Raw genomic sequence first — 26870 nt, forward strand, 5'->3', positions numbered from 1 at the left:
TTTTTGATTTTACTTTCAGTCAGTCTGGCCTCGACAAATTGTTCTGTACTGACATCGATTCGCGACACCAAGCTGAATTTCTATCCAACGATCTGCGATCTCGCCAAGTCTGGAGGAGTGTTCGCCTATCAGGAGAAGTACTTCAAATTCTGCGAAACGTCTCACAAGTGGACACAGGTTTGTGGTGTTAATGGAATTACCTATCGAAGTGAGTGTGAAGCGTGGAGCGACTTTTCGACTGTCGATTATAACGGACCCTGCCAGGAAGTTGGTGTAATCGACTCCCAGCTGGAGGCAAAGTGTTCATCGATCAAGTGTCCCCGGCGGAAATCGCTCGAGTGCAATTTGGTGATACCACCTGGTGCTTGTTGTCCCGTTTGTGGAGCTGCTGTAAGGATAATTTATTCCAGGAAGCAGGTCGATCGAGCATTGTACGCGTTGAAGGGAAAGGATACGGAAACCCTAACACTGAAGGGTATGCTGCGATCGCTCGAGCGATTGCTGCAAACAGTGGAGTGTCGGCTAAGTGGCCAGTTAACGTTCGAGAATGATATTTTTGTGATTGTTGAAAACGTCAGCTACCGTCCAAATGAGTTACAGGAGGAAATTTGTATCCGTGAAGCTGAGAGGCTGGTTACGTTGATTCGTACCCAAAGCCACCGGATCTCCACCGAGCTGAATTTAAGTGCACTCACTGTTGCCACCCTTGTTCGGTTGAATAGTGATAGTGGAACAAGTAGAATTAGTTTATATCCCAAATCTAGTATGGCTCTTGTGCTAATAGTTTTGTTTGTTTGTTCATTTCAAAAGCTAACAGCAATGTTAGAACATCAAATGACAATACCAAACATCTGTTGAAGAGAAGTCTGTGATATTTGTGAAATAGTTTTAACAACCAAAGCGTACAGTAGATAGGTGATAAAAGATGCAATAAATTTCTAGTCCAGGATTTTGTTACGAAACATTTACCATTTATTTTGCAAAATCACACGATAAACTAAACATTTATGAAACTAACAGGCATCAATTAGTCTTAGATCTCTTCACATGAGGACGTACGTGGCATCGGTTGTGATTCCGCAGTTGTTGTTCTTCATCGCCATCAAAGCATATCCATCATTGCCCCAATAGTTAGACCAGGAGTTTTTGATCAACCAGTAATCCTCCCCGTTCAACTTACCGTAACCTACCGCTAGTACTGCGTGATCCAGCTGTTCTAGTTTATTTTTGCACTCCGGTTCATAGTATACTCCGTTGGCATAATAACTAAACGTCTTGTGACCAGCGTCGATTGCAATCGACAGCGGTCCATGCTTGAAGAGCGCAACTTTCATGGCATCCGAATCACCAGAGGTAACATTCACCCAACCAGTGATCGGTGCATATAAGGTAGTATTCTGAACATGACAGTACCCATCTTGACCCATGTAACCTCCATACTCCTCTTCGGAGGGAATACCTCCAACTTCCATCATCCACTGATAGGCACGGAAGTCTTCGCCACCGTCACAGCCATTGTTTCCGTAACCCCAGGAGCAGTCGATCAGTGCTTGCTGAGAGAATCTCATTAATTTCTTCGTTTTCAGAAAATAGGCGGATTCAATATGGCCTGCCGTTCCAAATGACCAGCACGAGCCACAAACCGATTGATCTTTCACTGGAGTTACCGCACCGGAAATGCGCCAGTCCAAGTTCTCCGGCAGATCATCCAAGAAGTCCTTGGGATCATACGGGAAAGGTAGCCCTTCATTGTATTCGTTCGACGATCTGAAACCTCTAAGAGCTTTCAGCTCGTCTTCGGTACGATCAGCCAAGTGATTGACAGCTACGGTGAAGCCTTTGTTAGCTCTGTTGTGAGAATGGATAAACCGCAAATTTTGGCGGAAAATCTCCCGCCGGCGCTCATGCTCTACTTCCTCACGATAAATTTTCTTGTGTTTGTTTTTGAAACGGTTGAATTCGTTTTCGAGATGTTCCTCGGATCGTGGCAGAATAAATTCCTGCATTGGGTTGAAGGTGGTGTAATGACCATTGCCCGGTCCAGGGAATCCTATGCATGGATCAGCTAAAAGTGTGATTTTATAAGAATATTTTCGAGTTTTTGTAATAAGGTATTTCACCTACCAGTTTGAACCTCGAAAACTTCCGCTGGAATGTCCTGATGATCGTAGGAATCGTAATCCAGATAGTAGTGATCGTAATGAGATCCAAGCAGTGTATTGTATCCCTTCATTTCGTAGCGAACGGGAATCGGCATCCGTGAGGCCGGATATTTCGGAGACTTGATGTAGCGAACCCACAAGTTAAAAACGTTACGTTTTTGACCTACTTCCTCGACCAGTGTGAACTTGTCACAGCTAAATCCGTTCCTGCTTTCCGTTCCTGAAAGTAAAAGAATACCTCATCAATTGATTTTTAGTGGCCTTGAACCGAAAACAACCGACCGGCAAGCTTGAAGTTCTTCACATACGGTAGAATGCTTTGTACCGTGATAGCCATATCAACGGTGCCGTTGACCTGCAGGCATGTTTCTTTGTTCAGCTGCTGGCGGGTGCTAACCGGAGCGACCTTTAAACTGGTACCATAATCGCCCTTCTTAGTCAGCTGATACGTCTTCACCATGCCACCATAGTAATCGATGCGGGACCGACCGTTATCGGCATCGTACCAGGCATAGAATGGTTCACTGATTTCCGCATACGGAATGGTCAGCACCCCACTAGTGGAGTACACGGTGGGCCACTTTGGCGGGTTTGTGGCCATTGCTGTGAAGAGCAAAGGTAAATGTAGATTCGAAAAACTAAAAAACTGGAATTATAATATTCTTTGTGTTAATAATGTACAAAATTTCATCATCGCGGAAGGCGACACTTTTTTTTATTCTATACTAATACAGGGAAACCAAATTTGAATTTTGTTGTATTGTAGCAGATGAAAAAGTGAATCGATCCTTATTGTTAAGCGAAGACCAGAATTCAAGAAAGGCTGTCATTTCAAAGTGAAAGCTGCAACACGTGGTTAAAATAATAAACAGCCATTTTGTTTATTTTCCAAAAGTTGTGGTCAAAATTTTTCTTTTTACAGCAGCTCAATATCACGAGTACACAATGTCACATAACAAGGGAAGTTGTCTCTTTGATGAGATTAATCAAACAAAATTTCTATTTGCACTCGGACTGCAGTAACCATTACCAGTCTGGAACTCCCGAAGGATATTCTAACGTTGTTTTCAATAGGTTATGGGCCCAGAGTAAAGAGAGTAGACAATTTCTTAAAAGTAAGAAGAAACATTTGTTAGTGTTCGTAAGACATGAAGAATAGGGCACGACGAGTAATCATTTCTTTTTTCAAAGAGGATGAACTGAACAGTCATTTCCATTCGGGATATTTCGCATCATTTAAAACAGAAAGGGCCTGCTACAGAAAAAGATTAATTTGAACCGGTTGCTGACGCTTCTCCAGAAAAAGATGCAGGACGTGAAATATTATTTCAGGATAGTTGAGGGAGGATGATTTCGATGCCAACAAATTGTTAAAGTTTCTAAATGAAAATATATTGGTGCATGTCCTAGAATGTGTTCATGCGGAGGAGATTATGTCCAAATTGCAAGAAGTTTATCAGTACCATGGTGCGGTTGCTATAATCGGATTGTGGTTTCGCTTGCAGAAGGTTAACGCTTTTTTCTTGATGCAGGTAATCAATAGTTGAAGGACAAAAGTTAACCGACAAAAGCAACAGATCAAATGATTTCATTGCAGGAAAATAGGTCATATGTTGAGAAAGTGCCACGGGTGACTAAAACAAAGACATAAAGGAAAACGGCAGTGTAATATCCAACGCTTTCATATAGGGGAAAGTAGGCAAAGAAGGACACTGCGGGTAAGATAAGATGGACACTTTCAATATTTCAGAAACTACAACGTTTTATGATAGTTGAGTGATGCGAATACATACCTTCTTTGTAGTGTGTTAATACTTTTGAGATGCATTGTTGGTTTTCAACAAGCAAACTGTCAAATTTGTCAGTAAAACAAAGAATATTTTCGTGAACGCGCTATTTGATGGATTTTCCAAGAATTTTCGCATGTAATATCGGTTGTGTACTACAGATGTTTACACCCGCGAGAGAAACCAGCAGATATTAATCACTTAGCAGTAAAAAAAGGCCATATAGGCCGTGAATTTTTGCCCTTATCCTAACCCACCCTTCCAAACTGTTCACGTGATGTATAGATGGACTCTAATTACGTAGAGTAGTGTAGGCCCATCACTTAACACATAAATCAAAAAAATACGTAACATACTACATCTCTTTTGTAAGTGTCCATCTTACTCACCCCGGGTGTCCGTCTTTCCCAACCATGTCAAGAAAACAGCAATTTGTAGAGTTTTAAAGACCCAAAACTCATAAAACTTGGAGGAAGTTCACTAACACCGAGAATAATTATGACAACAAATGATCTTAAGTTTCAGTTTGCATGACTACTGCGATCTAAATAGCAATACCTGAGTAAGTATTAAGGTTAAACCTTAGGTTGTCCGTCTTTACCTACTTTATTATAGGCGTAGGTAGAATCTACAACGTGTTTCAGAGGTTACTTCTGATGGAAATGTGACTGATGTCGGTACACTGGCAGTGTTGGCAGAAAAAATGATTTGCAACATAAATTTCGACATACTCAACTTTGAATGGCTCTAGTAATTTTTTGGCCCACCCTAGCTACTTAGTGTCTTCGGCCATGTTGTTGGACATCAAAAAACCTACCATTTGAAGTCATTACACCTATGGTATTAGCCATTTTGAGCACTTTCGAAACGAAAATTCAAAAAAGTTGGTTCTTCCATACAAATCTCCATATAAAGTTAAAATGCAATGCGCCAAGCGGAGACAAAACCAATCGACTTCCAATAAATTCAGGATTGTTTTGGGCCCTAAATAGAACAAAAAAAAAACTTGGTTCTGGTTTTCTGCTATCAAGTTTCGTTTTTTCCATATAACGATTCCCCACCCTTATGAACAATCATCTAACCTACACCACCAAGAAGCCAACATTGCTTTAGTGGCCCGACGATACGACAAAATTTTGTGTGACTTTTTATGTGCGATTGTTTTTGTGCATTTTTTTAGACGATGTCTGAAAGACTAGCATATCCGATAGCTTTTTCGGCCGTTTGGGTTTTTCAATTCTTGATATGAATATTTAAGCATGACATACTTTTGCGTCAGCTAATTACTATTTGAACCATTTTTACGCAAGAAAAGTCACGACAGCTTCCGAAAGATAGTGGTTTCTAAAGGTTTGTCATAATGTTTTGAGTTATTTTCAACTTGATACTTTTTTATCAGGTCCCTATCCACCGCATTAAAAAAATGTTCATATTGTTGCAAAAACATTCTTTTATAGCTATTTTTCAAAAGATAAAGTCATGTTCATTAAATTATTATTTACAAGTACATTTCAAGTGTACCCTTTAGATCATTTGTATCTATCGCGTTACTATCATTATACATTTTATATAAACTGATATAAGTTTCAGAATTTTGGTTTTTAACATTTTTACTCATAAAATTTCAAATGAGTTTTTCTATGCGATTTATTTTGTGCGGTCCCTATCCCTCGGACAAAAACAGGTTTGACTGCACTTGTCTGTGGTAGTGAAGGATGATTGATTTTGGTCATAGGGGAAACTAACGCCTACTTTGACCTTTTGACACACTAGAGTTATTTTCATACCAAAAGCCGGAAAACGAGATGGGACAATCCCGAAAGTGTTTAGGCCAATTAGTTTAACTTCCATCTTTTTAAAAACTATGAAAAAACTAATAGTTAAACAGTGTATATGAAATCCAATCCATTAAGCAAATTTCAATCTGCTTACAGAAACAACGTATCAACCACCGACGCGTTACAAATATTAATGGGAAAATCGAAAAATCCATCCATGCCAAGAAAATTTCACTGGCTGCCTTTCTTGATATTGAGGGAGCATTTGATAATGCATCTCACAACTCAATGAAAATAGCCATTGAAAGGCATGGCATAGACAGGAACATAATAAAGTGGATTAATGCCATGCTAATAAGTCGCGAAACAGCGGCTAAACTCGGTGGTACGTCCCTAACAAGAAAAACTACAAAAGGAAGCCCTCAAGGAGGGATATTATCTCCCCTGTTATGGTCATTAATCGTAGACGATCTTCTTCGGAGCCTATCGGAAAACGGCTTCGAAGTGATAGGTTTTGCAGACGACGTAGTGATTTTAGTGCAGGCGAGAGGAGATGAGTGTAAATTCAACCAAAACAACTATTGTTCCTTTCACTCGAAAAGGAAATACGTTATTCCTAAATTGCAATTGGAAGTCCCCGATATAAAGCTTTCCACTGAAGTCAAATATTTGGGAATCATACTTGACCAGAAACTAAGCTGGAACACTCAAATAGAGCAACTAATTACCAAGGCCACAAACGCCCTATGGGTATGCAGCAGAGCCATTGGAAAAAGCTGGGGTCTCAAACCCAGAATGATACATTTGATATAAAAAACAATAATCATACCCAGAATAACCTACACCTTGTTAGTTTGGTAGCCCAAAACCACTGAAACATCCACTCTAAGCTAAGCTATACGTATACGTGTGAATTCAGATTAAGATAATTAACTTTTGGTTAAAGCTCAGAACGAGAAAATATTAAATCTTCAATTCTGGAGTACTTTGTGTTTAAACGTGAACACAACGAGTGAGAGATGATTTGTGCTTGTGAAGTACAGGGATATAACTCTCACTCGTTTTGTTTAGACATACGACCTTATCACAAAGTAGTCGAGAATTCATTTAGAGCACTCATTAAGGCAACAAAATAACATGTATTATGCCGTGTTGCGCGGCTTGGAATAAAAAAATGTTCCCGTCCCCGTGTCGCATGGAAGCAAATTGTTGCGTGTTTGATATTGCCGACGGTAGACAGTAGTATGAAGGTGAAAATTCTGCTGTGATGTCAAACTATAACCGTCTTCTTCGAGACGTTACATCCTTGTTAATGAAGTAATATGAATTTTCTAAAAACGGACTCAGCACCGTGAGCAGAACTTACCGAACTTTTCTGTTTAAATTCGGATTAGTTTCGCATAAACCACACACAGTACCAACGAATCGTAATAAACATCACACTGCTGCGCAATTGCAGCAGTATCAAACCGGGTCTCCTACGAAAGGCAGAACCACGAAAGGCAGAATCACGAAAGCAGAATTACGAAACGCAGAATATTTTATAAGGCAGAATAACGAATGGCAGATTCAAAAAATGGTCTTTTTTCTTTTTAACAATACACACTCGCGGCCTTTGGCCGACTCTATTGTCCAAGTGTATGCTGTCCTTACTCGCTACCGCTCGTTCGGACTTAACTAAGGGAAAGAAAACCTGTTTGAATAATCCTAGAAAACCAGTAGATCAGTTGTTTGTATGCGAGAGGCCGCCGATTCCGACGGCGTGTCGGCGGCCGGCTCGGACCGCGGAAACCACGCCGGCTTTTTGCCGCCTCGGTTCCTTGTCCTCGTTGATGCGTCTTCGCCGCATGAATTGTTTTATGCTAATTATAATCAACTAGCCGTTGAGACTAGTGTAAGTTATACCTACCATCGAAAAATTACTCTCCGCGATGCCGTGAGACTCTTTAGGACCTGAGCCAAACCAGTTTGCGCGTTTCTGATCTAATAATTAGGCTTGATTTGAACCGCCCATCAAAACTGGTCATTGCTTGTGACCAGTTATTATGTCTGGTTACCAAATAATATTAAATAATGAAGGTAGAGTAGCAGCTTTGATACCGTGACCAGGATTCGCACCAATTTGTCATTACGCACTTGCCTATCGTGAGTTGGGTTTTGATACCAGTGATTCTGCCTTTCGTGCCCTTCGAAATTCTGCCTTTTGAAATATTCTGCCTTGTGTGTACGGTCATAGAGTTCTGCCTTTCATGATTCTGCCTTTCGTGCTTCTGCCTTTTGTAATTCTGCCTTCTGTGGCGAACCCATCAAACCACAGCACAGTGGTTTAAAATAACAGAGTCGCAAACTTAATTCTATAGTGCCTAAGTGCTTTACTTTAGGACTATAGTGTCTTAGAAGCAATTGTTTGTATTGAAATTGCCCACATGATGGTGCTATGTAACAGTAGTCATAACCTACTATGCAAAAAATAAAATTTTTAACTTTTTTGTTTCTGCATGAAACTAAAAGTTGTCTTGGGCAAAGTTGTAGATAATTTCATTGCAAACAACTTTGCTAAAAAGACTTTTGCTCTATATACTGTAGATTTTGAAAGAACTTAAGTTTCGTGTGACTATGTCCGTAAAATCTGTTTTTTGCTTCTAACTGCTCAGTTGCAGTTTATTAACAACCATTCAGTATGCTCTTCCAAAAACATTTAGTAGCCTTGAAAAAGACCGATTGTTGCGATTGCAATTTTCATTCAATTATTGCATAAATGCTTTATGGTCAGATATACCCGCTGCAACTGCTACGCTATTCGTAGCCATGCCATAGTTGTGGCAGCTACACGCTGCCAATGGTATCCGCTGTCCTTGCATCAGCTGGCCCAGCTGCTATCGATGCTGAGATCCGCTGCAACTAGTGCACCATCCATTGCTACGCCACAGCTGGCCCGATATCGCTGGTATCCACTGCACTGCTACTGCTGCTGCTAAAGCAGGTATTAGACGAAGCAAATATTTGCTATTTTTCAATACAGATTTTATTTTATGCAAATAAAAATCGTACCAAAAATAGCAAATATTTGCGTCGTCTAATACCTGCTTCAGGGATGACTGCTGTTGTCGCTGTCTAGAACTATTATGAGCAGCTACGGCTGAAACAGGTTCTTATATAAGCCAAATAGTATATTTTCAATTGCAAGGTATATGATTCTGTCGACCGTGCTTTGGAAGCAATCATATAACGACCAATCAGAGGTCGAATTCTTCGTTTTGACAAGGCTTGACTGTTTTCAATAGTACAATAGTTTGAATAATAAAATTTCAATTATCTTCATTTGGGAAGAATCTTAGAAAATTTTCCAATCTATTGCTGCAAGAACGAAGGAAATCCATCAAATACTAACCGATTTATTAACATTTGAAATTGGACATATTCTTCACTTTTTTCGGTTTTAAATTTTCATTTCACATCCCTATGTAGCCCAACCTACTGAAAGAAGTATTCTACTTCAAAACCATGTTAACTCATACTGGGTTCCTGGTCATTGTGGAATCGAAGGAAACGAGAAGGCCGACTTACTAGCCAGACAAAGGTCATCCACTAACTTTGTTGGGCCAGAACCTTTCTGTGGAGTCTCCCCGAGCGCTCTAAAAGCTGAACTCGGTGAATGGGAGAAAGCGACCATCAAAGCAAACTGGGATGTCATAAGCGGATTACAACAATCGAAAAGATTCGAAAGCCGAGTTATAATACAACGCAGATTGCGTATCTTCGTTAAGGGACACATAGAACCTATCGAAATTTGGAGGGAAAGTCCCGGTGAGGTAATAAACTTTCTACGAAGTGCGTTGCCCAACTGGGATAAATGTGCAATGTAGCAAGGACATCAACTCGCAAAATAGTGATGTACCTGCTCGTACGCACTTTGAGTAAGTTGAAGCATACCACAATAGATCAAACAATGGTCGCAGTGTTTCAGTCTTCTACAAGGGGAAAAAACGCCTACTTTACAGCTTACTTAAACGAAATGACAACTTGTAGTCCTCTCCAGTAAACCCCACAAATTCGTGAGTGGCTCCAAGAGCCTTCGGTATAAATCAGATCACAATGAGGTGTCGGTATAAATCAGATCCAGATCGTGTAGTATTTTGCAGTTTACTGAAATATGTCACTTACTGGGAGTGTCCCCAACAGCATACCGTTGTTTTTTTTGGTTTCGAATCGGGTATAAATTATATGTATGATCGCGTTAGAATCGGGTATAAATTATATGTATGATCGCATCATTTATTGAAGCGAATCCTGATTTATGATTACCTTTCCCTGCTAACAAAAACCTCCTTCCTGTGACCTTTGTGGAGATGCAGAGGTTAACACGGTCTCCAAATAGCAAGGATCACGCTAACATCCCTTCCCATTTCCCACCTGATTACAAGGACGTTGCCGGCGTCGTTATTGACCCTTCTAAGTGTTAAGTCACCAAAACTTGTACAATGAGAATGGTCAACATGCTGTTTTATGGAGAAACCGCGATCTACATGAGTTGTCACATAATTTGAAGAGCAAACTATTCTGAGTGTACCTGGACAAGGATAGAGCTCTTATTGGTAAAAGTCTAACTGATAATGGAGTTGTTTGGCAGGGCTGATAATGTGATGACAATATCTGAAGAAAAAAATCAAAAACGAAATGATTGAGAGCCTGAGTTTAAAGCCCAGATTGGATTCTGTCGAACTCTACTCATTGAGAAGTTTGTGTATCGAAGGAAAGCAAAATAGGGAAAGGAGTGAATAGTCGAATCCATGAGGTCGACAAAGTTAGTTCATAGCGATTTTTCGGCACCTAGGGGGATTAGGAGCATAATGAGCACACGGGGCGAAATGGGCACCCTTCTTTTATGCGAAACTACGCATTTTTTAATACAATTTGGTATGTGGAACTCTTTCGTAGTTACTACAGTATCTCTTTATGTAAAACAAGAGTAATTTGTCTGTTTAAAATATGGAAATATATTGAAAACATCAACTTGGTTCCCGGATGTTGGAAAAATTATTATTATTGCCCACTACAAAATAAGCTTCTATGGTCGTTTAAATGGCTCAATCAAGTATGAAGACACATAAATATGACGTATGGGCCGGACCCCAAATTTCACCATCAATAAAGTTTTGATTTTAGGCTATAATTAGTGTTAAAATCTCATGTTAATTTGAACTATTTCGATAGGGGCGAAATGGTCACCTTCAGGTGGGGTGAAATGAGCACACCTTGTCACATAAACTTACTTGAAATTCATCTCAGTAGACTTGTGAGTTTGTCTGTTTCCATAGTCAGTGTTTGTTTACAGTGATGGTGCGAACATATTTTAGAAAATCTTCGAGACCGAATCGGTCAGAAAAAGGGACTGCAGGCAGAATTGGCCACCATAAGGCGCGACGGGATATTCACGAAACAAGCCGCCAAGTATCACGGCATCCCGCGACAAACGTTGGCCCATTAGTTGTACTTCTACACAGTTTCAAGATATGTTCTATAAGAGTGCTCATTATACCCCGTGGGTGCTCATTATGCCCCAGTGGGGTGCTCGGTGTGCCCCATACATCGACTGATTGCTAGTTTTTGATGCATGAATCTAATTTGTGTTTTTCATCATTATACGACAAACTTTTCAATTTGTGGAAAGTGTATCTTTAATTATAGATGGTTAATTCAAGTTTTGCACTGAAGACAGCTCTAAATTTTTGTCGTTTTCCATGCTTAAATCAGCAACCAAGAGAGGGTGCTCATTATGCTCCTATTCCCCCTAATTATAATGGTTATATTGACGCGCATAGCAATTCCGTCCCATTTGCATTTTCAACAAGCCGAGAAAAACACGCTTTTAATAATTTAATATCATTGCTTCTTATGAGTTGGGACAAAATGTTTAAATGTTTTCCTGAACATAGTTGTTGAGTTCATCTATTGTTACTTTTGTTATTCATTAACTCAATTTTGGTGAAAATGCAAATGGGGCAGACTTGACATGCGCGGCAGTGTAGTTTCTTAAAAATTAAAAGAGTTGAGGAAGCGCCACAATTGAATGACATGGTTGTCAGCTTTTGAAGAGGAGTTGTAGTCTTTGATACACAACATGAATACATGGATAATGCTTCAGGAAATACTTAAGAATCGAGAATTGCGCTGGACGGGACTTGAAGGTATGATAAGGTATCTTCAAGGTACAAAAAGTCTTCCAATTGTCTATAGAAGGTAGGATGGAGAGAAACTGTTGATCGAATACAAGAGAGTCGATGTCCATGATGTACGAGAAAGTTGTAGAGTCAACGAAAAGCCAGTAGACCGTAAGCCCCCCGACAACAAAAACAGAACCGATTGCACTGTGCGATAAATTCAAGGAAGAGATATTGTTATCGATGCTTCTCGGTAAGAATGGAATCCTGGCAGTTCCATTCAAAATATCAAATTGAAGATAACGAACTTTGTATCAAAAATGATTTCCAAGTTATAAAATTATAAAGGAATCTTTATGTCTTTCTCTTTTCCTTTTAAAAAGCCATTAAACGTTTATATAAACGTTGGTGTGGGTCTTTCTTAGGAAAGATTGATCAAACATAAATCTCTTGTATATCACAGCAGCATAATATCACAAGTACGCAATATCACATAACAAGGGAGGGAAGTTTGTGCTGTGGGTCTCTTTACTGGGTTTATCAGGATTAATAAAACAAATCCCTTTTTCCACTTGGAATAAAGTAACAGCAGAATTTTATATGGAGCTGCGTGTTGGCGATATTGTACATTCTAACTAATTCTGATCTTTTTCTGCCAAAAACCTTACAAAACTTGCTATAATTTGTAATAATCAGTAAGTAATGTCGATAGGATTTTGATATTTAAACTATTAGCGAGACCAAGTTTAAAACACAAGTTAATACAAAAAGTTCGTAACAAAATATCAAAATTTGTTATGATCCTGATATTTTTGACTGATCGGGTATTTTGCAGGTATTGTAGAGCAGTAAGCGTAAAGAAGGAAGGTAAAAATCATATTACACACAAGCACAGGTAAATAATAAGCATGCCACTTCTCAATAGCGGTATTGCTAATAATAGAGGGGCGGGATACAGCAGATATCTTTGTATATCTCACAATAGATCAACGATTTTGGCCGCATTAAGTCCACACAAAAAAAGACAGATCTATCAGTTTAGAATTTTCGAAGGATATTCTAACGTCATTTTCAACATTTTTTTTTCTAATATAATACCTTTTAAAACACCGACAGAATGTTTAGGCTGGAAAAAATTACAGCGATAACAATTCCCAATGCGTTGACTGGGGCTGAAATAAATTTGGCGCTTATTAAAAATAACGTGACAGAAAAAGATTACCTGAATGGTATTTACAACGCGAGCTTATTTCTCAAAATTTTGCTGCCATTGACGGCGTACTGCTTTTGCCAATTGAAATTCCTGGTATTATTTTTACAGAAAATTTACACAATCAGTGTGTGTTTGGAACTTTGAACCTAGACCAAATTCAATTATCTCGAACCGAAGTTGTAAACACGTCTTTAAGGGCAATACAGCCAGGAAAATCAAAACAAGACCTATAGTGGAGGCCAACTATTGCTAGAATAAACCGGCAATAACAACATCTTCTAGCATTATTCGCCTTGTTTTAGTCGTAGGAAGTGATTACCTTAATCTAGCTTCTTTTTCAAATTTCAATCTCATGAACAAAATAATTTGAATTATTGGTTGGGGAATGATTCCATGCATATAAATTTTTCTATTAGAACAATGATTTTGAATAAGTATCATATTTACATAAAGATGATGTTATAAAATGCTTTTTAAAATAGATCCCTACAGTCAAATTAATAGCTTTTTAAATCTGACGCTTGTAAAAACATAAAAAAATCCGAAAAGAAATTAAGCCACATTTTATGTATTTTTATCGTACAGATCATATTTTTTTTTTCATTTTTAGTTTATTAAAACCAAGTTTAATTGTATTGTTAAATTGTATTTGCTGGGTTCAACTCTCGCTTCCTTCCTGAACAAATACGTAATATCACTACACTAATCGATTAATTCACAGTTTGATTCAGTTTTCTTTATATTGAGACATTTTCTACTTTTTTTGCGGTTGTTTTCTTTTATTGAAATCATCAGAGTGGTCATATAAGCTCAAGTCGGAAACTGAATCATTTGAGAACTCGTGGAATTCGTTCTACATTTGGTTGCCATCCAATAGATGCTACTGGCTAAATTCATGCTGGAAAGCAGTTATGGAAAAACCCTTTTTTAATCAGTATAATGCATGATTACAACTTTCGGATGAATCACAATGCCAAGAAATTTGTATAATTGCTAGAGAATGAAGCAGCATAGGAAATTTAATATAGGACAGAGCTGCTTCAATTTTACCACGGTCAAAAAAATCACCGTGAATTTGGTGAATCCGTGATTGGGTTGTTTAGCTATTCACTGGTTTCCGATTTTTATATATCATCTCAAAGAGTGTAATTTTCTGAGCAAAACGTGATTTTTTAAAACTTTATATCATTATCCTTCGATTTTTAAATGAAGAATTAAAATTCGCTCCAAATCGCTACAATGACAGTTGGTATATGGGCGAACTGTCATTGTAGCGATTTCGAGCGGTTTTAAATCTTGATTTAAAAAGCGAAGGACAACGATAGAATTTTTTTTTAATCACGTTTTACTCAGAAAATGCAGATCTTTCAGATGATATAAAAAACTGATATAGAGCAAAATCATTTCAAATCGTCTGGAAATATGCGAAAATTTAATCGACCATTTTTGATTTGAATGAAACTTTGCACACGTATTTGGCTTAGCAAACTGAGCATTTTTCACAAGTGGAGAGATTTTTTACACCCATGAGTTACATTCTAAAAGGGCGTATGCCTTTTGGCATAGGTTTTATTCGAAGCATTGTAGCCCAGAAACCGTTGGTTGTATAGAAAAACTGTCCGAGAATGAGTTGTAGGGAATTAAAAATGCACCATAACAAAAATATACACTGTACAAAAAAAAATTTTTTTTCTGACCAAAAAAAATTAAAAATAAACATTAAATTTCAATTTAAAAAAAAAAAAGTTGAATTTTTTTTAATTTTTTTTAAAGAAACTTGACGTTAATACGCAACTTTTAAAAAAAAGTCCGGGATGGAGAAATGAAAAATAATTTTTTTTATGGTAGATTAATTTTTTTATAAAAATTCTAATTTAAACATTTTTCAAAATATTTGTATTCTGATGATCTTAAAAGATGCAGAGAGTCATTTTGAATCAAAAAGCTTTTGGTAGTAAACATTCAAGCAGGTGAATCTAGTTCTGTAAAGTATCTATGTCATAAAAAAATATGTTCCTAAGATAATAAAACTCGAAAACAAATATTTGATTCTTATATATATTTATATCACTTAGAACATTTAACTCTTTTCTTGAGAACCGTTCGCCCAAATCATTTTGTAGTCAAAGAATGAATTGTATATTTTTGATGAAGCATTCCAATAAACGTATGGTTTTTGCTGGAAAACCATGGACAAATTAAAAAATACGTGTATTTTCCGAAATATTAATAATTTATTGAGCTTAAATTTAAAATAACTCGAAAACCAATGCCTTTAGAATTTTTACTACCAAGAGCTTTTTGATTCAAAATGACTCTTTGCATCTTTTAAGATCATCAGAATACAAATATTTTGAAAAATATTTAAATTAGAATTTTTATAAAAAAATTAATCTACCATAAAAAAATTATTTTTCAACTCTTCATCCTGGACTTTTTTCTTAAAGTTGCGTATTAACGTCAAGTTTCTTAAAAAAAAAAATAAAAAAAAATCAACTCTTTTTTTTTAATTAAAATGTTTATTTTTAATTTGTTTTGGTCAAAAGTTTTTTTTTTGTGCAGTGTATATTTTTTTATGGTGCATTTTTAATTCCCTACAACTCATTCTCAGACAGTTTTTCTATACAACCAACGGTTTCTGGGCTACAATGCTTCGAATAAAACCTATGCCAAAAAGCATACGCCCTTTTAGAATGTAACTCATGGGTGTAAAAAATCTCTCCACCTGTGAAAAATGCTCAGTTTGCTTAGCCAAATACGTGTGCAAAGTTTCATTCAAATCAAAAATGGTCGATATTCGACCATCGGTGATTTGGCGCGATCTTGCTCTATAGCTAAACAACCCAATTTTGGCGAAGTGATAAGAAAGGTTTTTTGTTGGATACAATTCAAAATCATGATATTTTGAGTAAAACAATGCAGTTTTATAGTAAATGAAATATAAATTTGAGATGCAAACGAATTTACAAAAATAATTACTTTATAAAATTTTACTCAATAGCGTTTTTGCTAATTTTCTCAAGGTGCAATGTCAATTTGATTTTGATTTTGAACACCAAACCACAGACAAACAGACGTGCCACTCGATGTCGATTTCATCGACTAGAAAAATAACGATTTCGAAATTTTGCTTAGTGAGCAGTAATGCCCCTAGTGTCGCTATAAGCAAGCGTGCACATTCATTATCAAAAACAAAAACCGATTCAATTTTTACAAAATGTAACAGAAACAAACAGTAACAGATATGACAATTTTTTGCCCTATGCAGAAAAATAAGCATTAAAATTGAAATTGCGTTCATAACACTATACTTTTGTAATGAGGACACAACAAGGGATACCATCTGGTCGAAGTTAGAAATCAGGACACCTTTTTTCGGTACAAAGTTGAGCTAAGCTGTCTTTCGAAGTATAAATTAATTTACCACGTTAAATGTGATTGGTACCTCAAAAACACCAAAATACTTCTTTACTTGTTCAACATACTTCTCAAACGATCCAATATTATTACGCAGCTTTGAATTTATAGGCAGATGTTCAGCACATGTAAACTGTTTCAAATTAAACTAACCGTTTAAGGGGGCTAACTGGAAAGTCTAAAAAAAAAATTTATTTTTTCTGGATGTTTGGGTATTTTGGCTATTGACTCCGGTATGTTTGAAGATGTATTTTGTGTGTCATGGGTGCAAATATAGTGAGTATTACGCCTGCCAATAGCGTTTTTCGTTCGCTTTTTTCGCGAAACCATGGTTTTTTAACTTGTGGTAAGTTTTTCTCAGCATCTGCTGAGCCGATCTGGCTGAATGTTTTTTCCAGCATGCAAAAATGGATTATCTTACTTGCTACATAGCCATTTTTCTATATCTATTTTTTTCAATGTTTTAAGATTTTTTAAAGTGATTTTTTATGAAAAAAGCTAATTTTTACTCACTAAAATGGCCGCCAAAATTGTCAATTTTTTTAAATTTCGAAAACGGCTATGTAACGAGTTAGATAATCCATTCTTACATGCTAAAAAAATCAGCCAAATCGGTTCAGTACATGCTGAGAAAAACTTACCACCGATTTAGTAAGAGCATTCACGTTCCCAGCTGCCAACAATATAATACACTATATGTGCAACCACAGCAAGCAAAATAAATTTTCAAACAAACTTTAATCAATAGCCGAACACCTTACTTTACTCTAAACATTGGAAAATTTTTTTTAGACCTTCCAGAGTAAAGCCAAATGTTAAACGGTTACAATGCCTAGAAGATTTCTCTCATCACTTCACTAAGATTCAACCAAAAACAAAATCGTCCGTAGTGACCGTTGTGTTCTGGAATCAAAAAAGTTATTAATTTTGAAAAATTCTGCATATTATTATCACACTACAAAACTGAAAATCTTATGAAAATCAGGACAAATGCTAGAAAGTGAAAAATAAATCAGGACGTTGAAAAAGGGTCTCAAAATCAGGACATGTGCTGCTAAATCAGGACGGATGGTATCCCTAGACACAACGCATAAAAGAAATTTATGTTTTCAATACATTTTCTACAGCAGAAACTACTTTATTCTTGATTTAGAATTCTTCTGAAGAAACGCGATAAACTCAAAATAGAGAGCGTGAGAAAACCCAGCATGAATTTGTGGAGTACAGATAAAAACGAATGTTGATAAAATCGAAACAATTCTGTATACTGATTTGTTATACATATATTAAGCAATTAAACATTTTTAAAACTTATAAACATTAAAGCGATTGACGAAACATCACTTCTACGCACTGCTTGCGAGTGCTGAACTAAGAATAGTAGGTAGACTTCAAACAAGTGCCTTTCTGCTTTGAACACTATTGTTGTGGATTTGTAAAGCCGTAAACATGATGCGGTCAAAAGGGTCGAGCACTAAATAGATTATAAAGAACGTAGCTCGTTTCGGTCAGTGGCGTTTGTGCGATACCACAATCGAACTTGACACTTTTTCTCTATACTGCTGACTGCTAATAATTGCAATAAACGATACTCACCTACTGCTGCGAGGCAGCTAATCAGCACACTAAAGATCATATTTCTTCGATGATTACTTGAGTTCACACATTTAAAATAACATAAAAATTAAAATAAGCCTTCACTAGCTGAGCAGGCACGATTCCGTACGTCCTCTTCGTAGAAAAGATTGCACTCAACTGAGCGTCCTGACGATTGTAAGGATTAAAGAAACTGAATAGAATGTAGGTACCTACAATCAGTGTGGGCAAGAGAATGTAAAAATGTCTTGATCGTTTTGTTGGATGTACTGAGAAATGTGTTTGTTGAGTTGCTCACGAGAAGAAAGAATGCAGCCGTGAGTGTGTAGCATGAGACGGGTTTAAACATTTTTTAGTCGTGGAAAAAGTCTTTGAACACCTGGTAACCAAGATACTTTTCCCATGTCACTTCTTTCCTTTGTCAAGCGATTCTAAAGGAGGAGGATCGTGGGAAAACTTAAATGGAAGTGATCAAAACATTTGCTGTAATCTATTGATAGGTTCGAATTTTCAATCATATTGATAACCCTTTTCAAAAGTTGATTTCACGCTTGCAGTGTGAACGAACACATGAAACCCAATTTAATAGAACTAATATTGTTTTATGGAACGTGGATGAAACAAATAAATTATCAACTGAACCAATCAATCTACCGTTTAGAAGACTCTATTATCTACAAATTCTCAGATACAACAAAAATGCATGGACCTTATGCTACTTGCTCGGATACAGCATCCTCGTAAGGTTCATTCGGAAGCCGGGCAGGATTCTGAAACAAACAAAAAGTCGATCAAAAAAATGTCAACTATCTAAACTGACCATTATCATCTCACCAACTTCTTTGCGCGATCCTCCAGAATACCGTAAGCAAAGTGATTTATATTAAGTCCTACTGGTAGCGCAACTCCCTGGATCCGATATAACGCAAGCTGATTCGTGCTTGCCGGTGACACTGCGTGTGCTGCCGCTATCGTACATTTTCCCAGCAGTCCAGACGAGCTGATCATCGGTCCTTTGCTGATATCAACGTGTTCGCCCACTCGGTATACAGTTACCACTCCGTTATTTTGGCCGGAAATATTCGGAATCTGTTCCCGCTTATAGGGGTTGCCACGGAACATCTCCAGAGCAATATCGTTACTCACATCCAACCGTTCGACAGGTAAATCTTCCTGGGCTAGTTTTATCATACCTATGGAAAGGGCACGAAGCTCCTCGGTGGATGGTTTCCAACCATCTTTGGCCAGAGCAATATCATGAACAAAACTGCCTGTTTTAACTGAAATTTCAAACTGTGTATAGTTTTGATTTGTGAATTATGATTGTGCGCTTACTGTTTGGCTTGGGAAAGCTGTGTAAAAATAGTCCGGCTTCCTGTTTGAAGCTTCTCTGTAGCACCGCCCCCAACAGAAATGAGCACGATCTCCAGAAAGCTTTATTAGCAATGTGTGGTTCCGAAGAGGTAAAGTTTAACAGCTGAAGAGTGCACGAATCTTCGATGGGCCTACGCATATCCCAAGGAGTGTTATTATCTAGAAGAGCTAGAGCACTGTAACGACAGTATTTTTCACCGATATCTGCGAATAAAAAACACAATTAATTATCGCCATGAAAAGCCCTGAGCACAAACGTCATACGCCTGGCACAATCGTAGGGCGTCGAGAGACCCCGATTCATGATCAGAGTTGTATCCGTAGGTGTTCCCAGATAGCGAATTTCAATTTTTTCTATCCGACCAACTTTCTTCTTCTGTCGCTGCTGTTCTTCCGTGAATAAATTGCTTGCCGTGCTGTGCCGGTTTGCAGTGGACGAGAAAAGTCCTAGAAAACGAGTTTTGAAGAAAATCAAACTAACCCAGAATTAGTCTTTCAAACTTACTTCTGTGATGTCGTTGCACATTTGTGCATATCTGTGAATACTTGAACACCATTTTATGCCTATTTAATTAGCAATTACTTTTAATATTCGCTAGAATTGTTTTATTTCACTCTATACCGGTTAAGGTTTGTTTGTTTACTTTACTCGTAAATGTCAATTACATGTGCGCCGCGATGCTGCGCGATGTTGCACCGTGCAAGGTGCAACAGTTGCACTCGCCCTTTCCGTCATACTAACACTTTTGAGTCTCGCAGCTTCAAGTCTAGATGGCACTGCTTGGTTGCAGTCTGAGGAAGGTTAAACAGGAAAATGTGTAAGTCTGTGCTATTTCTTTCCAGTGAGTGTAGGGGAGAGTATCTATTATAGACTGAATCCCATCAAAATATATTCAACACATTCAGCAGTTGCATCAAAACGGTAATGGTTGTTACGTAGGGTTACCATTTTTAGTAAAAGGCGAAAGATTTATTCGACAACTGAAGAGAGATCAGAGTAAGGGTTACCATTTGATCGGGATTAAAAATCAGGACAACTTTTTCCAGTACACATTTAATGTTTTCTTTTTTTGAGGTATCAATAAATAAAACAAGTAATTTGAGATTTGCACTTCAAAATACACCAAAACTCTCATTTATTTTTTTAAAGTATTTCTCGGACGATCCAATTTTGCAACTTTAATACATTAGGCGTTAGTAGATACCTAAAAATGCAGCACACGTAAACTGTTCAAAATTATGTCCTGATGTTTTACACGGTTTTCTGATTTTTATATATCAGTTGAACGAGTGCAAATTTCTGAGAAAAACTTGATTTAAAAAAAATGTTTATCGTTATTCTTCGATTTTTGAATAAAGAATAACAAACTGCTCGAAATACCATAAATGACAGTTCTCTTATATACCGCACATGTGCGAAATGTCATTCAAGACATTTCGAGCATTTTTTATTCTTCATTTTAAAATCGAAGGAAAACGATAAACATTTTCTAAAAATCACGTTTTGCCCAGAAAAAGCGGCTTTTTCAAATGATATTTAAAAACTGGTATTCAGCATTTTTGGCGCCATAATGGCGGACGCGTAATGCAATGTTTGTAAAGAATCATCCACCCTTTTGACAACTCTTCTCACTTCAATTTGAAGTCTTCACATATTTTATCGAAAGAGAAATAAATCTGGCAACATTTGTGTTGCCAACTCCTCAGAAATCCCAAAACTGGTGTAGGCAGAGAGGTTCGCATATTACAAAAACGCATTATAGCGACCGCAATTATGGTGCGTACAAAGCTAGATAGCTTTAGGACCCAAAAGTCGGATGTGTGACGATTGCAATGACTAGACATTTTCTCTTGACAAAATTCAACAAAAGAAAAAAATCGTTCGAAATGAGTCCGTTTCGTTCCGGAGTCAAAGTAAAAGTACTGAACAATCTTTAGCATTTCTGAACATCCGGCATCATTCAGAAAAATCAGGACAAATGCCAAAATATGAAAAATAAATCAGGACGCTCCAAACGGGTCTCAAAATCAGGACATGTCCTGCTTAATCAGGATTCAGGACGGATGGTATCCCTATTGTTACGAAATCCAACACCTTCGTTTTATTTCGTTTATTTTTTCTGAATCACATTATTTCATTGTTTGTGCAATTATACGGGCAGGTTTACACAACTAAGAATTCAACAAAAAATCAGTAATTTGAAGTTCTCCTGATATAAGTGAATAATAAAGTTTTCTTTTTGATACGATGAAAACAACTATACAATAGGTAAAGAGGTTATATATAGGTCTTAGGACACGATCGCAAGATTAACGTAGAATTGTGTCAATTTATTTTTTGCACAAGGAAAATTGTCTTTGTCTAATGGTCAAATATTTGACCTTCTGACATAATGGTCAAATTTATTTGACATCATGGTTGCTGTTTGCCCCATGTTAAAATTGGAGAGTGACAAACAATTATCTTTGAATAAATTTTTGTCTGTCAAAAAGTGACAAATATTTGACGCTTGGTCAAAGAGTGTATTAGAGCTTTTAGGAAACATTCATAAATAACGTAGTTCTTTTTAGGTTTTTTAACCCCCCTTTCCCCATCGTAGCATTTCGTCACAAAATCAGGACCCCCTTTTGATAATCACGTAGCTTTCTAACAACCCCCCCCCCTTACCTTGTATCATAAATGAACAAAAAAAGTAATAAAAATGACCCTAAGCAGATAAAAAACTGATGAAAAAAAACAGTTAGAAAAAAATCGTTTTAGTTTCATATTTGCTACGTAGCTTGGCTTGACTCCCCACTCTCCCTCTCGTCACATTTCGTCACAAAACCGCACAAACCGTCTGCGAGGCTCCTCCTTCTCTTAGAGTTTCTCCCAGAAGCCTGGTATAAATGCTTTCAAATAAAAATTTTAACTTTAATTTTAAGACAGTACTTTATGGACGACAGGGTCGGGTCGAGGCAAGGAAGGGAAAAGTGAAATCCCGTTCATCTTGTGTCAAGTTCCAATTTCCAGTAAGTCGAATTCAACGCCTGCAGTGCGAAGAAAATTGTTCTGTTGCAGTTTTCGCAACAAAATTGTAGGAGTAGATTTTACGCTTCAGTTTTGCCCACTTCGGTACCACATCAGCAACATCAGTATTCAGCACCTCCAATGATCGCCTCGAGTAGTGGGTCAACGTCAGATCCGGCCAGAACACCGCGCCTTCGACCTTATGGTATTTCTTGATGATCGACGCAACTTGCGGCAGGCACTACGTTTTATGAATTTCCCCGTTCATGACCAGTCCGGAGCGAAAGAAAAGAGGGTTTTGACACCCCCTTCTCATTGACTATCAGCCACAGCAGCACCATCTTGGGTAACTTGGTGTGCGGAATGAAATTCACCTCGGAGGTCACTTTCTTCGTGAGAGCAGTAAAATACGAAGTGTTTTCCCAGTCATTTTGAAGCGACAAGGTACCGTTCTCTGAACGCGCACGCTTCTGAACGGAATAGCTTCATTGTGTTCTCCATCAGGGTTAGAGTTCGACTAATAGAGCTGGAACATTTTTTCTGCTGACTCATGGGTTACTATGATTGATGCTGAATGGATAGTTTCGTCAGTGCGTGTGGAGGTAAACGCATGAAAAATCGGAAATGTTTTTCCGTTTATTTTAATGCAACCGTTAACTCGTAATACCGAAGCAAACTGTTTCTGCGTTTAGCATGAATCTTCACCGAGCGATTCCTCCGCGTTAATATCGAAATTACCGTTTTAAAAGCGACGCAACCAATTACGGCACGCTGTTTCACATGAAGCAGCATTTCCGTAAACTTTTCTTAACTCTCGATGCACTCCAGCCGCCGTTTTCTTCGAATGAAATGAGCCGAGCTGGAATTCACCTCAGTGCAGACAGAACCACACAAATTTGTACACAACACATTTGCCATCAAACCGCGACTGAGTACACTTTGTGCATTTACCAAAATGTGCGACATCACGCATTGTGTTTTACTTTGTGCGTTGCTTGGGGCAACGATTATCGGATTTGACAAACGAACAATTATAGTATTAATTTTTGTTGGTTTTTGCACTTCATTTGACTTCTACTGAAATAATTTAGGAGCTGATTTTCAGTGCTGCTCAATGGATTTTGTTTCAAAACTAAAAATGGTTTCTTCCTGGAGATAGCCGCAATATGTCTCGTATATGAACAGTAGGGTGGCAAAAGAAATCGACTTTTCGAATTTCGTTTAGAAGTAGGGCTCAAAAGTTTTGTCTTCGAAAAAAGTTCCCATACTAAACTTCAGCTTAATCTGACTTCGGGAACACAAAAGCATTATTTTGTGACCAATGAAAAAAATGCACAGGTAGTTCATAAATTTCTGAACATCAAAAAATTCTGATGCCAGTTATTTTAAAAATGCATAAAACATCGAGATCTGGTGTTATCCAAAAACAAAAAATGAAAATATCGATCGGTTAAAGTTTCACCACAGACTAACAGACGTAACACTGGAACCTAGCTCCATCGCCACAAAGAACGATCATTTCAAATTTCCAATCGAATAACAGTCATCACGCGATAACGCCGTCTGGGGCGCTGTCATGCAGTCTCAAACATATTTTGTGGTTCCCCATTTGACACATGCAGTAACGTTGGCGCTGATGTCCAAATACATGACGCAGCGCGAACATGGCAGCAGATGGTGCTAGTGTTACTAACGTAAAGTACTGGAATCATCAAAACGATGATTTTATTGGAAATTTGTTCGAAGTGTTATGTCTGTTAGTCTGTGGTTTCACTTTTCGACTGAACCAACTTCTAAATGCGACGAAGGACAATTTTTTCCATACAAGTTATTACCACCCTAATGAACGGTATCAGTAGTGAATGCATGTAGCGATTGTATATCAATACCGGGACAGACACATGCTGAACGTGCGTAATATGTCCTAAGAAACACGTCCACGCCATTGAGAATCGTGTTTAAATGAATTCTCAAAAATGTATATGGTCCTTTCTTGGTCCCTTTTCTCTGCTATTTTTTCTACCCGCAACGCAACGCAAACTACTCAAACTGAAGCTCTTTGTTCTCACGCAATGTGTCACTGAAAGCAGCACAAAGTGTTGTTCGTGTTGTTCCGTTCAGCCTCTCTTGAAATATTTCTCACTTGATGATATCTTCCATAGTCATTTCGTTTTCGCTCTTTCTCTTTGTGCCTGTTGATTGTCAAAATGTGTAGGTACCGTCCTCGTTGTGCCTTGACGTAAAATTAACACACTGACACACATTAACGCAATGAGTGTGCGAATGACAGCCCATAGGGAACCTGTATATTAGAGAAATGACCGTTAAGGCAACTGTCAACATCAAAACGGATAAAGGCAATGCAAAATTATACAGCTCGCCCGTTTTGATGTTGACAGTTGCCTTAACGGTGAGTGTCTCGGCGTCTCTCTGGTGTATAGGCTGACTACAGCCCTGGAAATGAGAGAAATAATTTTAAAAGCGAGTAGCACTTACTACCGGCACCATCTAATGACAAATAGCGAGAACTTTATTGGCCACCTAATAAAGAAACATAAAGTAATTGCTAAACATTTGGCAAAAAAATTCAAAAAAAAAAGTGAGACAAGTTTTCGTTAAGGTTAAGTTTCAGAGCATATCTAAATTTTAACGTTTTAGAGAACAGTTGCTTTCCAGTAAAGTCAAATCCAAGACTTATATAGGGATACCATCTGGTCAGAGGTACAAATCAGGACATCTATTTTTTCGACACAAATTTGATCTAAATTATTTTTATTCTAGTTTAAACTGGTGGTATGTGATTTGCACTTTAAAATGCTATTGGGTTGTTAATTTATTTAACATGTATCTCGAACGATCAAATTTTATCAAGCAACTTTGAATTTTTAGGAATTTGTATGGTTCCAAAGAATTCAGCAAATGTAAACTGTTTAAAATTAAATATAAAAATTGTCAGATGTTTAACACTATTCACTTTACTCAAGATTAACCTAAGAAATAATTTACGCACTGAGCGTTGTGTGGTCAGGTACCGAGATTTATCTATATTATCCACATTATTGAACACGAATCAAGATAGACAGGTTCAACCCGTAAAGACCCGGGATGGAACTTGTTTTTTGAAAATGCTCGTTCTCAGCACTGGAACAGCCAATTTGGGAAAACTTGGAATTTTATTCAAGGGGAATAGTTGCTCTAAGTTTTGGTTAAGGTGCCACCCCTATGGATCCCTCCCCGTTTTTGTGAGACGCAAATATGTCTGTGTTTTTTTCTAATTTTTCAAACAGATTGAGCAAACACTGGGAATTTTCATACGTATCAATCGATCCATGTATCAAATCATGCCAGGTAGATGAAATATGGTATGTAAGAGTGAATTTTGGAGGTTCATTGATTTCATCTACCTGACATGATTTGATACATGGATCATTTGATACGTATAAAAATTCTCAGTGTTTGCTCAATCTGATTGAAAAATTAGAAAAAAAAACACAGACATATTTGCGTCTCACAAAAACGGGGAGGGTTCCAGAGGGGTGGCACCTTAACCAAAACTTAGAGCAACTATTCCCCTTGAATAAAATTCCAAGTTTTCCCAAATCGGCCGTTCCAGTGCTGAGAACGAGCATTTTCAAAAAACAAGTTCCGTCCCGGGTTTACGGGTAATGTCTATTCTCCCAGATATTTCAAAAATAATGCAGATTTTTCCAGATTTTGGAACCGATTGAAGGAAACGAGGCAAGCAATTTGCCTCGCCTAGAGTCACTGACGAGCAAAATGTTGTATTAAGAAACGCGAGTGGAACTTGGCTGGTGACAGCTTAGTGGAGCAGTTACGCAGACGAGCTACTCGTCCGAGATCCAGCAGACTCACTATCTGTTATATCAAAATTGGCGTATTGTGCCGTGTCAAATAAATGTGTGAACAAAAAAAAAAATATCTAAATTGGTCAGGCTAGTAAGTCGCTGCTCACCTCGTTGACTGTATTAGGCCCCTTTATTTTCTTTAGCCCGCAAAACGGTCATCACTTCAAATTTTACAATTTTACCTCATAAAATGTAACTTTAGGAGTTTTATCGGAGAAAAATGTCCTTTTCTTTTTATGGCAACCAGAAATGAAAAAAATAAATACTGGGCAATCTCCTACAATTCCTAATCTCAGGCAACATTCACGTTTCTGTTAAAAACTAGGGATACCATCCGTCCTGATTTAACAGGACATGTCCTGATTTTGAGACCCTTTTTTGACGTCCTGATTTATTTTTCATTTTTTAGCATTTGTCCTGATTTTCATAAGATTTTCAGTTTTGTAGTGTGATAATAATATGCAGAATTTTTCAAAATTAATAACTTTTTTGATTCCAGAATACAA

General features: G+C 37.6%; 3 protein-coding genes across 10 annotated transcripts in view; 1 reads left to right on the top strand and 2 right to left on the bottom strand.

The window, feature by feature from the left end:
- The window catches only part of LOC129723437 (reversion-inducing cysteine-rich protein with Kazal motifs), a 43299-nt gene extending 42337 nt beyond the window's left edge, over window positions 1-962 (top strand). For all 8 annotated transcript variants that reach the window (XM_055677660.1, XM_055677664.1, XM_055677665.1 and 5 more), the window contains exon 7: window positions 20-962. In XM_055677660.1, the coding sequence (XP_055533635.1) occupies window positions 20-858 (839 nt within the window). In that variant the 3' untranslated portion in view covers window positions 859-962. The remainder of the gene's footprint in view (window positions 1-19) is intronic.
- Window positions 950-18287, bottom strand: LOC129723440 (digestive cysteine proteinase 1). Its single transcript, XM_055677670.1, has 4 exons — window positions 18115-18287; window positions 2445-2765; window positions 2125-2382; window positions 950-2065 (listed from the first exon to the last, which is right to left on the bottom strand). The coding sequence occupies exons 1-4, from the start codon at window positions 18152-18154 to the stop codon at window positions 1044-1046; spliced, it is 1641 nt and encodes a 546-aa protein (XP_055533645.1). The 5' UTR covers window positions 18155-18287; the 3' UTR covers window positions 950-1043.
- A 478-nt stretch (window positions 18288-18765) lies between these two features.
- LOC129723443 (39S ribosomal protein L39, mitochondrial) lies at window positions 18766-20142 on the bottom strand. Its single transcript, XM_055677674.1, has 5 exons — window positions 19994-20142; window positions 19753-19935; window positions 19450-19692; window positions 18949-19394; window positions 18766-18884 (listed from the first exon to the last, which is right to left on the bottom strand). The coding sequence occupies exons 1-5, from the start codon at window positions 20043-20045 to the stop codon at window positions 18825-18827; spliced, it is 984 nt and encodes a 327-aa protein (XP_055533649.1). The 5' UTR covers window positions 20046-20142; the 3' UTR covers window positions 18766-18824.
- Window positions 20143-26870: the final 6728 nt, after the last annotated feature.

Source organism: Wyeomyia smithii, chromosome 2, assembly GCF_029784165.1.
Source record: "Wyeomyia smithii strain HCP4-BCI-WySm-NY-G18 chromosome 2, ASM2978416v1, whole genome shotgun sequence".
Classification (NCBI taxonomy): domain Eukaryota; kingdom Metazoa; phylum Arthropoda; class Insecta; order Diptera; family Culicidae; genus Wyeomyia; species Wyeomyia smithii.

Excerpts from the sequence above, each read along its gene's own strand:
- LOC129723440 (XM_055677670.1), bottom strand. The coding sequence starts at position 18,154 with ATGATCTTTAGTGTGCTGATTAGCTGCCTCGCAGCAGTAG. Across the intron at positions 2,766-18,114 it reads TAGCTGCCTCGCAGCAGTAG|CAATGGCCACAAACCCGCCA; the intron begins GTGAGTATCGTT and ends TGCTCTTCACAG. Across the intron at positions 2,066-2,124 it reads AGTTTTCGAGGTTCAAACTG|CTGATCCATGCATAGGATTC; the intron begins GTAGGTGAAATA and ends TCACACTTTTAG.
- LOC129723443 (XM_055677674.1), bottom strand. The coding sequence starts at position 20,045 with ATGGTGTTCAAGTATTCACAGATATGCACAAATGTGCAACGACATCAC. Across the intron at positions 19,693-19,752 it reads GCCCTACGATTGTGCCAGGC|ATATCGGTGAAAAATACTGT; the intron begins GTATGACGTTTG and ends TTTTATTCGCAG. Across the intron at positions 19,395-19,449 it reads CAGCTTTCCCAAGCCAAACA|TTAAAACAGGCAGTTTTGTT; the intron begins GTAAGCGCACAA and ends TTGAAATTTCAG.